At 42.5% G+C, this 13,622-nt stretch overlaps 1 protein-coding gene across 1 annotated transcript in view; it reads left to right on the top strand.

Annotated features, from left to right (window-relative positions):
* The window catches only part of CFAP221 (cilia and flagella associated protein 221), an 87,584-nt gene extending 81,326 nt beyond the window's left edge, over positions 1-6,258 (top strand). The window contains exons 23-24 of the mRNA XM_068544023.1: positions 722-817; positions 6,112-6,258. Of these exons, the coding sequence (XP_068400124.1) occupies positions 722-817; positions 6,112-6,166 (151 nt within the window). The 3' untranslated portion in view covers positions 6,167-6,258. The remainder of the gene's footprint in view (positions 1-721; positions 818-6,111) is intronic.
* Positions 6,259-13,622: the final 7,364 nt, after the last annotated feature.

The following is a 13,622-nucleotide window of genomic DNA, read 5'->3' as shown; positions in this document are numbered from 1 at the left end:
TCGTGGAGCTGGAACCCACACGTGCAAGGACCCAGCTGTGACCGTCCAACAACCAAGCTCGAGGCCAGGGGTCCGCAAGCGGCCGAATCTGGCCTGCCGCCTGCTTTTGCAAACCGTTTTACTGAAATGCAGCCACACTCATTCATTTGTGTATTTTTCCATGATTCCTTTCATGCTGCAACAGCAGAGCTGAGTAGTTGTAAAAGAGACCCTACGACCCGCAGAGGCCTTTACGGGAAAAGTTTGCTGACCCCTGCTCTAGGGGATCACGGAGCCCAAGAGAAAAATAACCTTGGTCCCTGTGATGTCTTCTCTCACCCATAGGTTATTTAGAAATATACTGTTTCATTTTTAAAGCAGTCGTGGATTTTTTTACTCTTTGCTATTGATTTCTATTCGAATTCCATGTGGCCATAGAACATCCTCTGAATGATTTCAATCTTTCGAAACATTCATGCTTTCCTTATGGTCCAAGATATGGTCAATATTGGTAAATGTTCCACGTGCACCTGAAGAGAATATGAATTCTGTAACTGCATTTCTAAACCGCTTTTTATTCTCTGCTTATAAATAACCATTCCCACTACTGTGGGTTGGTAGAAAGCTGTCAGCCTTATGCTTTTTCTTAACGTAGATTCCAGAAGAGTAGGTGGGAGGAATGTTGAAGGAATTGCATAAGTCTTAAATGATGACAATATTTCTCGATTTTATTCCTTCTCAGCGAGCTCTGTGAGCAGAGTATAGACATCATGCTGACTCCAGAAATGATGGAGGTGGAATTCCCTATGTTGGGCTACAAGGACACCAAGAAGGAGAAGTAAGTGGACGCTCTGATGGCCTAGGAAGAGGCAGCCGGGATAAAGCTCATCCTGCAGGACGCACAGAACTGCCGTGCTGTTTGGGTCTAAGAACGTGTCACAAGGGGCACGTTTCCAATGCTTCAGATGTTTAGATGTGTATTTTATGCATAGCGACGCTCCCTCAAATGTTGTTGGCAAATAAACCTTTACAACAGAGTCCAGCATTCCCATTTGCTTATCGTGTAATTTCAGAGCTGTGTTTGCTTCTTATGAGTAGCTGGATGAGCTTCATGCAGTATAAGAGGCCCAGGCTCTGGAGCCTGGCGAGACCCTGGGCCGCATCCCATTTAGCACCCGTGCCACCTCCAGCGGCATCGCTCGTCTTCAGCAACTGGGCAGTTGTGAGGGTTAAATGAGATGCTGGTGCGAAGACACCTCTCCAGCTGCTCGACGTGAACTTGCTTGGCACACGTGAATTCTTCTCTTTGCCTCTCCCTCAGGGGCCAAGTAGCCGAGCAAACCGTCACCCTTCAAGAATTGGTTTTGAAGAATACTTTGGTAAAGTAAATAACCACCAGAGTTCATATGGTTTGTAAGTTTGAAATTCCAGTTATCCTTTTTAGAATTCTTTTTCTCTTTAAAACAAAAAGTCTTTTTTGGGACTTCCCTGGCGGTCCAGTGGTTAAGACTCCGCGCTGCCACTGCAGGGGGTGCGGGTTCAATCCCTGGTCGGGGAACTAAGATCCTGCATGCCGCGTGGCCAAAAAATAAACAAAAATAGAAATAAACAAATCAATGTTTTTTTAAAAATTGTACTGAAAAAATAAAAATAAAAAAAGCCTTTTTTTACTATTAAAATGTTAGAAAATACAGAAAAATATAAAGAATAAAATAAAAACAATAATCCTACCACACAGAGGCAGTAACTTGTACATTTTGATGTGTGGTCTTCCAAGGATTTGTTTGTTTGTTTGTTTAAATAAACCATAAACACCTATTATATTTTGTTAAACCATACATACAGTCATCACTCGGTATCCACAGGGGATTGGCTCCAGGACACCCCCATCCCGGGTACCAAAATCTGCGGATGCTCAAGTCCCTATATAAAATGCTGTAGAATTTGCATATAACCTACGCACATCTTCCCACATACTTTAAATCATCTCTAGATTACTTATAATACCTCATACAATGTAGATGATTTGTAAATAGTTGCCAGCGCACAGCAAATTCAAGTTTTGCTTTTTGGAACTTTCTGAATTTTTTTTTCATCCGGGGTTGGTTGAATCTGAAGATGCAGGACGTACGGATACAGAGGGCCAACTGTATGTGTTGATATATATTCATACGTGCATACCTTATATATATATGAATTCAATCATATTGTTCATATTGTTTTATCTTCTAGACTTTTATCTAGCAGTATATCATAAACATAGATGTATAGACACAGATACACATCTCTGTATCTCATTGGTGGATGTGCCATCGTGTGTTCACACATCCTTCTACTGATGATCATATCAACTCTTTTCAATGTTTTGCTGTTGCCAGTAGCGCTGCAACAAACCTTGTGCCATAATTCCTTGCAAACTTATCAGACTGTCTCCTTGGGATAAATTCCTAGAAACATAAATGCTAGATCCATGTTCATTTTAAGGTTTTAATATATAGTGCTTCACCGCCATCCAGAAAGTTCATCAACAAACCTCCTACCAGCAGAGGTCAGGATGCCCACATTCAAATGCCCTGAACAACGTGTTATAGTATCAGGCTTTTTTTCTTTACCAATATGATAGGTTTTTAAATGACCAAATCACTGTTTTAATTTTAAACTTCTTTGTTTACAAGTGATGGTAAAAAATTTCCTATGTTTATCAATTGTTTTTCTTCTTTTATGAAGGGATTTTTTGCCTATATTGTAGAAAGTGTTTATCTTTTTCTTACTTATTTGTAAGAGTGCCTCATATTTTAGGGATAATTACCCTTCCTGTGTATACTGTAAATTTCTTAGTTTGTCTTCCTTGTTTGGGGTGTTTTGGGGAGGCCCTGCCTTTTCAGAAGGGAATACCCACGTATCTTAGAGGAGCATGGGGTTCCTTTGGTTTGTTTGTGATAGTAGCAGAGGCCTACAGCAAACCAACACTTCTCAGAAAGTAGACTGGCAGTTTCTCGTAAAAGAAAATTCAGGAAATAAAAATTTTAAATAGAATTTCAGTGAGCATCTGATTTAAGCAGCTAATTAACAATAAAATATCATGTTACACTACATAGCACATAGAACCTGACACCTCAACAAAGAGATGTACTTTGCATTTTGTTTCAGGTTTCAAACAGTTGACTTAAGACGGTTTTTTTCAATTAATTTTTTTTAAAATTATTTTATTTATTTACTTTTGGCTGCATTGGGTCTTTGTTGCTGCGTGTGGGTTTTCTCTAGTTGCGGCGAGTGGGGGCTACTCTTCATCGCAGTGCGCAGGCTTCTCGTTGCGGTGGCTTCTCTTGTTGCAGAGCACGGGCTCTAGGCGCGCAGGCTCAGTAGTTGTGGCTCGCAGGCTCAGTAGTTGTGGCTCGCAGGCTTAGTAGTTGTGGCTCACAGGCTCTAGGCGTGCAGGCTCAGTAGTTGTGGCGCACGGGCTTAGTTGCTCCGCGGCATGTGGGATCTTCCCGGACCAGGGCTCGAACTCGTGTCCCCTGCATTGGCAGGCAGATTCTTAACCACTGCGCCACCAGGGAAGTCCCTGACTAAGAGTCTTAAATAAAAACCCTTTTTTTTTTTCAATTTCAAAAATTACCCCTGGACTTAGAATGGTTTGCTCCATGCGTGGGGCAATATCTAATACCTCTTTGCTTACTTGGTATTTAACTTGGTTTTTCACCATTTTCACTACAGAAGCTAACATTGAATGCCATGTTAGCATTCAATGATTATTCATTTGATTACATCAAATGATTATTAAATGAAGTAGAATTTATTACTTTATATATTCACCCAAAGTGGAAGATCTTTTCTTGTTTAATGTATTTCAGCTACTTTACCAAAAAAAACAAAAAACAAAAAAACCAACAATGAACTCTAAACATTTTCTGCACAACAACTTAGCTTCCAATTTTGTTTTCAAAATACACATACATTTCACACATTTTCAATAAATAGATCCATGGCCTTTTGAATTCATCTATTTTGCAATTTAAATTATTTTTTGTACGTTTTTTCATGTGTCAAAATTGTCAATGTAATTATCAGTTTATTGGCTGCATAGTATTACAACTGATTGATATCCCACAGATGATTTTTTTCATTTTTTTCAAATTTTTATTGAAATATAATTGATTTACAGTTGTGTTAGTTTCAGGTGTACAGCAAAGTGATTCAGTTATACATATATCTATCTATTCTTTTTCAGATTCTTTTCCCTTATAGGTTATTACAAGATACGAGTAGAGTTCCCTGTGCTGTACAGCAGGTATTTGGTTCTGAAATTCTCTCCAGCACACAGCAAGCATGACCCAACGCTCAGTTCTGTCTTCTCTGTCCTTGTGCCTTTTCCTCACCTCCTTCAGCCTCAGCCAGAAGCGGGCAGAGTCAGACACACACACCAGAGCTTGGTCAGACAGGGACAGAAATAAAGAACCCATCAGTGGGACTTAATGTCCCCATGAAGACTGCTGTCTATTGGGTTTGTGGCAAATATTTATTTTCATGGATGCAAAGAATCATCTGCTCTCCCTCGATGGCTGTAATCAACCCGAGAGATTCTTTGCTGCCTTGATGGTGATCTCACCCTCTCAAGACCCACTAAGGAGAATCATATTGCAAAACGTCCAAGAAACTGTGAGAGTGACTTTAGTTGCCAACATATCATTCAACTCCCCTTAGATTATCATATCAATCATTAATATCTTTAAGGGCTGACATGATCTATATATTTTTACACTGATTCCATAAGGTGGTGCCAATTAGTCTTTTTTTTAAATTATACACATTAGGGAACATTTTAGTTCTTCATTTTCTGGTATTTCTGCTTTTTCAAAACTTTTGGGTATTTGCCAAAACTTCACATTTCACCCTCTTTAGAAAATGTTTGAGAAGCACTTAATTTTATTTTTTTGATTTTACTGAAGTATAGTTGATTTACAGTGTTGTGTTAGTTTGTGCTGTACAGCAAAGTGATTCAGTTATACATATATATATTCTTTTTCATATTCTTTTCCATTATGGTTTATCACAGGACACTGAATATCTCTCCCTGTGCTATACAGTAGGACCTTGTTGGTTATCCATCCTATAGATAATAGTTTGCATCTGCCAATTCACTCCTCCCCCACTTTGGCAACCACCAGTCTGTTCACTATGTCTGTGAGTCTGTTTCTGTTTTGTAGATAAGTTCATTTGTGTCATATTTTAGATTCCACATATAAGTGATATTATATGGTATTTGTCTTTCTCTTTCTGACTTACTTCACTTAGTATGAGAATCTCTGGGTCCATCCATGTTGCTGCAAATGGCATTATTTCATTCTTTTTTATGGCTAATATTCCATTGTATACATGTACCACATCTCCCTTATCCATTCCTCTGTCGATGGACATTTAGGTGGCTTCCATGTCTTGGCTATTGTCAATAGTGCTGCTGTGAATATAGGGGAGAAGCACTTAATTCTGTATTGAATTCTTCTATCTGGGCAGATCGTATAGCTGAGCTCACAGCCCTTAGACATCTGTGCTTCCAACCAAATACACTCATCACGTCCTCCCAGATATTTGGAAAGTTCTGCCCCTCGCCACACCGGCGACATCTGGCCTCCACATCAGCCACTCTTCCACCCAGGTGCAGAGCCCTCCCTCTTGATTCCCACCTTCTGGAGCTATTACCAAAGTCAGAGATACTGTGCGTCCACTTGACTCATAAACATGAAGAACCAGCTCCTGCCAACTGAGCCTTTAGAAGCCATCACGCCGGGATGTGTACGAATAAGTTCTCGTTTCCCCTTTGCAACAGTCCTGGGGGACGGGATGCACACGAGGTGTGCGTCTGGAAACGGCAGCTGAGAGCTTAGGTCACGTGGCTCTGCTGAGAAACTGGTGCGGCTCAGACTGGAAACCAGGCTTGAGCCACTTACCAGTCGGGTGTTTCCACTGGTAAGTAAGGGATCGCTAAGCGTGGTTTCAACTGTGTATGCGGACAAACAGCCCTCCGACCTTCGCAAGGCATCTCTCGCAACGCTGGGCCCGGCGGCAGGTTGGTGGTGCTTCTTTAGGGCCCTGATGCGCCTTGCCGGGTCTGTGTTTGATGTATATGCTTAGAGAGGCGAGAGACCAAGCACAGCCACTGGAGAAGGCAGGAGAAAAGGTGTTTTGAGGAGATGAAGACCCTGCGGGGCAAAGCCCTCAACTCGTTGACTCTAGAATAACAGTCACCGGGAGGTCAGTTCCGCTCACTTGCTTTCTGCAGGTCACCGTGGTCCTCTTGGTCTGTTTATGTTCCAGCCATGTGGGGAATTAAGTTTCCAGAGAGAAAAAAATTGAAATGTGGATGATGTATACATTTTAAAATTACTTTTCTCTGTAACAATAAAATGTCATCAGTATGATGGCAGTGTTTGGAGCTCCTCGCCGCAAGCTTTAGCATGGGCGAAAAGGCTTCCAGAGTGCGAGAGGCTGAGCGCCCTCTGGGGGGCGGGGGGGGGCTGCTCCCCCCGCCGCGACCCCCAGCTCCCGCGGCCCCCGAGCCCCCGACCCTGGTGAGGGCGACACTGGCTCCCCAGCGGCTGTGCCGGGGGCAGACCCAGGTGGGGGGCGGGGGCCAGAAACGGAGGGGACAGTGTGGGGCGGCCGGAGCTCGCAGACTGGCTTGGGAGAAGAGGGTAACGCCTCTGTGAGGGCTCTCGGGGCAGCTGGGGCGCGAGGGCGTTGCCTCGGGCCCCGGCGTCCCTGCGAAGGGTCAGTGAAAAGCAGGCCTCGTGACCGTGTGTGACAACGTGACGGCAGTTCTCATCACAGCCTGGCTGCACGTCAGCATCGCTTGGAGAGCTTCAAAAACAACAGCTGCATCACTGCTATACTTAAGCTGGACAACCACCAAGGACCTTCTCTACAGCCCGGGGAACTCTGCTCAATATCCTGCAATGACCTAAATGGGAAAAGAATCTGAAAAAGATTAGATACATGTATATGTATAACTGAACCACTTTGCTGTACTCCTGAAACTGACACAGCACTGTTAATCAACTCTACTCCAATATAAAAAACAAAACAAAACAAAACCAAAAATACAGCCGAGTCAGACTTCCTGGGGTAGGACCCAGGCAGTAGTCATCCTTAGAGCTCTCCGGAGGATCCGATGTGCAGCCAGGATTGAGACCCACTGGCCTCCAGGATAAAGTCCAAATTCCTCACCGGGGGCTGCAAGCCCTTGCCTCCCTGGGTTCTGCCTCTAGCTTTCTTCTGCCCTGGCCCAGGCTCTCCTGGTGGGGCGGCGGGGGATCTGGCCTGGGTGGCCATCTGGTCCTCTTCTCATCAACCACACGGCTTCCTTAGTGTCTCTGAGCTTCCATTTTCCCCGTACGACAGGCTCCAGGGCTCGCCTCCCCTGGGGCTGTGAGGATTACATTAGGAAACGCGAAAAGTGTACCTGGCATTAAACAAGAGTTCAAAACTCTGAGCTCCCCTTAACTCACAGGGCAGGACCGAGGCAGCAGTAATTTAAAAATTTTTTTTCATTTTGAAATAACTTTAGACCTAAGGAAAAGTTGCAAAACCAGGACGGAGAGCTCGCATATATAGTACTCAGCTTCCCCTGACGTTAACCTCTACTGTGGCACAACCACCAAAAACCGGAAATGAAAACTGGCTCAGCACTGTCGACTCAGGTGCTTTCACTGTTCAGGAGCCACGTGGCGTTTCGCCTCAAGTCTCCTTACTTCCTTCCCACCTGTGGCGGCCTCTCAGGTCCCTGAGCCAAGCAGCTCCCAGCCAGCCCGGTACCAGGGCCCCGCCCCACAACAGCCCCTCTTTTCTTGAAGAAGTTTGAAGGCGTCTGTGTCTTACCGCCAAGGAGCTGAATCAGATCTCAGGCCTCAGCCAAGACATGGACCGGGGGTCTGGTGACACATTCTCCAACAGTGGTGTCTTCAACAAATATTTCTTTTCAGATACTCTGTTTGCGGGAAGTTTGTTAAAGCCCTTGTGAAAAGAGGGGAAGCGATGCAAAGGAAAGAGCTAGAAGCATATACAGAAGATCAACAGACAATACTTACACTCCCCAAGCCCCTGTGCATGCACACACACATGCCCGTCCCAGGTCCAGCTCAATGTCTCGCCAGCTAGAGGCCCACAGAAGGTGGGCCCTTTTTTATGCACTTCCTCTCTCTGATGGTAGAGTTGACCTGAACCTGAGGACAGGCTACTCTTCAGGTCCCCACTTCCTGGAGCTCGACCGGCCACCCCTGGGGCACCAGTGGCCCTGCAGCTACCCCTCCCACCCCGGCCTTCCAGAAGCTCTCCCCTCTGCGTCAGGCTGATGCGTCTGAATTGCAAGCCTGCACAGGATGCCCAGGGCCTATCCTGTAATTACTATCCAGCGAACTACTCTGGACCTTTCCCTGGATTCCACGTCTAGAGGACTTACCAAGACTAATCTCCTCTTGCCTCGCAGTGCCGTTTAACCTCCAGCACTGCCAGAAGTCCGGCTGGATTAGCCGAGACGGGTACAGCAGAGACAGGAAGGTGGTTACTACCAGCCTCGGCTGTTCACATCATGACCTGCAGGAAGGAGGGCCGCCAGTGAGCAGTCATGGAAAGAAACATCGTTCTTCCTCTTTCTGTCTTTCCCACCAGTTGAAGAATCCCTCGGACAAGAGCCGCGGGCGAGAGTGCAGAGCCTCTGCGCCCACCCGGGCCAGTGGAGCCACATGTCGAGTCTTTACCGGGGAGGGCGCTGACATGATGGGGGCAGTTTTGGGGGAAAGATGAGACTGAAGTTGCAAAACAGACAACGAGACTCAACCAAAATGATACTGTCCCAGTAACTGATACTGACTGACAAATTATAGATTTGGACTGTGCGTCCTTAAGGGAGCCTGTCAGTAAGCAGGAAATCAGTAAGAGTGCAGCTGGTAGCCGTCACTGGAAAAATAAAGTCATTCCATTTACCCCTCAATGAGCTGATATCACTCAGTCAGACTGACCCCACTATAGTCACCACCAAAAGTCCCAGCTTCTGACGTCAAAAAGATACCAAGGAGTGACAGTCGGTGGAAAACTAGGATCTCGGAAGTGAGAGGGGGCTGTGCAGTGCAGCCTAGCCAAGGGACCCAGGGTCTAATTTAGTCTCCGTGGGTCGGTATTATAATAGACAGCACTCACATTAAAGTTAGTAAAAAAATGTTGTATTTGTGGCAATAGGAAAGCTGGTATTCAAGAAGAGACAAAAAATATTTTATATTAGAAGGTTTAAGTAGTCCATTAAATTGGAGTTAAATTTAAAATGATATGATTTCATGACATGTTAAAAATATATCTTTTCGGGGCCTGCCTCTAAAGTGGCCTCTGTGCTATCGCCCACTCCCAGGGTCAAGCAGAGTGGTCTAACATATGCCCAAAGCGCCTGGATTTTTGGTCTCAAGTACAGTTCCCCAAAAGGAAGCAAGGAACCTTGGAAAGTGTCTGATCCTATGTCTTAGGGCAAGGATAATTAAGATGGGCCTGGAGCACCAGTGTGGTGCCAGAAAGAAAGTATGCTTTCAAAATGATCCAGGGCAGTTTTAAAGGATAAAGGAGCCAGTTGAAAGGGGCTCCCACTGAGCAGCTTGTGACAATTTGGGGACTAGAAAGAAAGCAGTAGTTCTCTGCAGAGCCATATCAGGTATGCTAGAAAAACAAAAGAAAAGGCATGTACAAGTTTATAATGATGTTTACAGTATGTTGACAAAGCCAGACTGTGTGTATACTATATACTATGTTCAAGTTTTGGTCAACATCAAAATTTCATCATTACAAATCAAACAGCTAAAATATTCATTGCACCCCTGGTAGGGGATTGTAGAATCTTATCAGCTCTACTCAGGCAATGAAGAATTATGGAAGATTTTACTATTACAAAAAAAGACACAGGCTTGCGAAGTCCAATTATCTCCATAGTGACTCAGCCTAATAAATACCGACTCATGACAAATCATCCTGGAAATCATTCTGGACCCGGGTCCTGGGCAAGAATATCCCATCAAGAGTTAAGCCTCCAGCACCTCAGTGTGAAGTGGCCCGAGAGGATGGCTCTGTGCCCCTGGGTTAGGAAAGTACATTTGTGGTGTCTGGATGAATAAAAGAATCTGCCTGGGTTGATATTTGGGTGCTGGGTAGGCTATCTGTAATAATTAGTTTTATTCTACTGTTTTATATGTATTTCATTTAAAATGTTTAAAACAGGTAAGAGAATCTGTTAGATTTATGTCTCTTTTATTAGATTTATAAGAGTTGCTTAACGGTTTAGTAAGATTTTGCTTATTAGATTTGACTCGGGAATAAGACTACTTGGGACGGGGTGGCTATTGGTGTATTTAAGAGAGTCGGCTAAATCAAATTTGAAAGTATAGTTTGAGATGCCCAAGGGAGTTTGATCAATTAAGTACAGAAGTGTGGGGTAAAATTAAGGAAGATTTAATCTGTAGAGCCCATGGTTAACTGAAGGCTAACCAAAGAATAGGGAGAAACAAAATCTTATTTTCATACGAAGATCACTGAATTTATTAAGATAACAATATTTGTAAACTGACGTTTTAGGCTTTTAGGCTTAAGAGATATGAGATATTTAAACTTGATACTTTAATCAACTGAACAGTAATTAAAACATAAGTGGGCTTCCCTGGTGTCTCAGTGGTTAAGAATCCGCCTGCTGCCAATGCAGGGGACACGGGTTCGAGCCCTGGTCCGGGAAGATCCCACATGCCGCGGAGCAACTAAGCCCGTGCGCCACAACTACTGAGTCTGTGCTCTAGAGCCCGTGAGCCACAGCTACTGCGCCCGCGTGCCACAACTACTGAGCCTGTGCCCCTAGAGCCCGTGCTCCACAACAAGAGAAGCCACCACAATGAGAAGCTCGCGTACCGCAACGAAGAGTAGCCCGTGCTCGCCACAACTAGAGAAAGCCTGCGCACAGCAACAAAGACCCAACGCAGCCAAAAGTAAATAAATAAAATAAATAAATAAATTTATAAAACATAAGTAACTCTTTAAGTATTCCTTTCATGCCCAAAAGCCCCCTCAGAAAAATTTTCAGGAAAAAATAGAAAATCTGAAAAGCCCCATAACAAGTAAGGAGATTGAATCAGTAATCAAAAATCTCCCAACAAAGAGAAGCCCTGAAGCCTACAGCTTCACTGGTGAAGTCTACTAAATATTTAAAGAACTAATACCAATCCTTCTCAAGCTTTTCCAAAAAACTGAAGAGGCAGGAATGCCTCCTGATTCATTCTAGAAGCCAGCATCACCCTGATACCAAAGTCAGATAAAGACACTACAAGAAAAGAAAACTTCAGGCCAATATCCCTTATGAACATTGATGCAAACGTTCTCAACAAAATAGGAATTCAGCAGCATATTAAAGAGATTATACATCATGACCAAGTGGGATTCATTCCTGCAAAGCAAGGATGGTTCAACATATGAAAATCAATTAATATAATACACCACATTAACAGAATGAAGTACAAAAACCACATGATCATCTCAACTGATGCAGCAAAAGCATTTGAGGGACTTCTCTGGTGGCACAGTGGCTAAAACTCCGTGCTCCCACTGCAGGGAGCCCGGGTTCAATCCCTGGTCAGGGAACTAGATCCCACATGCATGCTGCCACTGAGAGTTTGCATGCCACAACTAAGGAGCCCGCCTGCCGCAACTAAGACCCGGCGCAACCAAATAAATAAAAATAAATATTAAAAAATAAAAGTATTTTAAAAAAGCATTTGAAAAGTTCAACACCTTTTCATGAATAAACACTCTACAAACTAGGAATAGACGGAAACTGCCGCAACATAATAAAAGCCATATTTGAAAAATCCACAGCAATGGTGAAAGACTGATTCTTCACTAAGATCGGGAACACGACAAGGATGCTTACTTCCACCAATTCCATTCAACACAGTACTAGACGTTCCAGCCAGAGCAGTTAGGCAAGGAAAAGAAATAAAAGGCATCCAAATTGCAAAGGAAGAAGCAAAATTACCTCTGTTCATAGATGATATGAAATTATGTTTAAAAAACCCTGAAGATTGCACGAAAACCTGTTAGAGCTAATAAATGAATTCAGCAGGATACAAAGTCAACATACAAAAGTCAGTTGCTGTATACTAACAATAAGCAATCTGAAAAGGAAATTATGAAAACAATTCCATTCACAACAGCAACAAAAAGGAAAAATACTTAGGAATGACCTTAACCAAAGAGGTGAAAGACTTGTACACTGAAAACTACAAAACATTGCTGAAAGAAATTAAAGAAAACATAAATAATGGAAATATATCCCATGTTCGTAAATTGTGGACTTAATATTATTAAGATGGCAATACTACCCAAAGTGATCTAAAGATTCAATATAATCCCTGTCATTTTTTTTTTGTAGAAATAGCAAAACCCATCCTAAAATTCATATAAAATCTCAAGGGATCCTGAATAGCCAAGATAATCTTGAAAAAGAAGAACAAAGCTGAAGGATTCATACTTCCTGATTTCAAAACTTACTACAAAGCTACAGTATCAAAACACTGTGATTACCAGCATAAAGACATACATATATAACTGAATCACTTTGCTGTACACCTGAAACTAACACAACATTGTAAATCAACTATGCTCCAATAAAAATTACCAAAAAAAAAAAAAAAAAAAGGCATACATATAGACCAATGGAACAGAATAGAGAGTCCAGAAATAAACTCTGGCATATATGATCAAATGATTTTTTTTTTTTTGACCAAATGATTTTTGACAAAGGTGCCAAGACCATTCAATGAGGAAAAGACAGTCTTTCAGCAAGTGCTGGTGGGAAAACTGCATACCCACATGCAAAAGAATGAATTTGGACCCTTACCTAACACCATGTTTACAAATTAACTCAAAATGGATCGAAGACCTAAATGTAAGACCTAAAATTATACAACTCTTAGAAGAAAACATAGGGCAAAAACCTCACAACACTGGATTTGGCAATAATTTTTTGGATATGACACCAAAGACATGGGCAACAAAAGAAAAACAATTTGGACTTCATGAAAATTTAAAATTTTGTGCATCAAAAGACAATATCCTCAGAGTAAAAAGGCAACCCAAGAATGGGTGAAAATATTTGCATCATATATCTGATAAGGTATTAATATCTAGAGTATACTGAGAACTCCTAAAACTCAACCACACACAATAAAAACCCAACCCAATTCAAAAATGGACAAAGGTTTTGAATAGACATTTCTCCAAAGAAGATATACAAATGTCCAATAAGCACATGAAAAGGTGCTCAGAATCGCTAATCAATAGGGAAATGCATATCAAAACTACAAAATACCACTACACACACATTAGAATGGCTACTATAAAAAAAAACAGAAAATTAATGTTGGTAAAGATGTGAAGAAATTGGAACCTTGAGCACTGTTGGTGAGAATATAAAATGGTACAGCCCCTGTGTAATACAGGATGCCAGATCCTCAAAAAATTTTAAAATGAAATTAACACATTATGCAACAAGTCTACTTCTGGTTATATACACAAAAGAATTGAAAGCAGGGTCTTGAAGAGATATTTGCACACTCATGTTCATAGCA

The sequence above is a fragment of the Eschrichtius robustus genome, chromosome 5, assembly GCF_028021215.1.
Source record: "Eschrichtius robustus isolate mEscRob2 chromosome 5, mEscRob2.pri, whole genome shotgun sequence".
Classification (NCBI taxonomy): domain Eukaryota; kingdom Metazoa; phylum Chordata; class Mammalia; order Artiodactyla; family Eschrichtiidae; genus Eschrichtius; species Eschrichtius robustus.
This window is presented reverse-complemented; position numbering and strand designations above follow the sequence as displayed.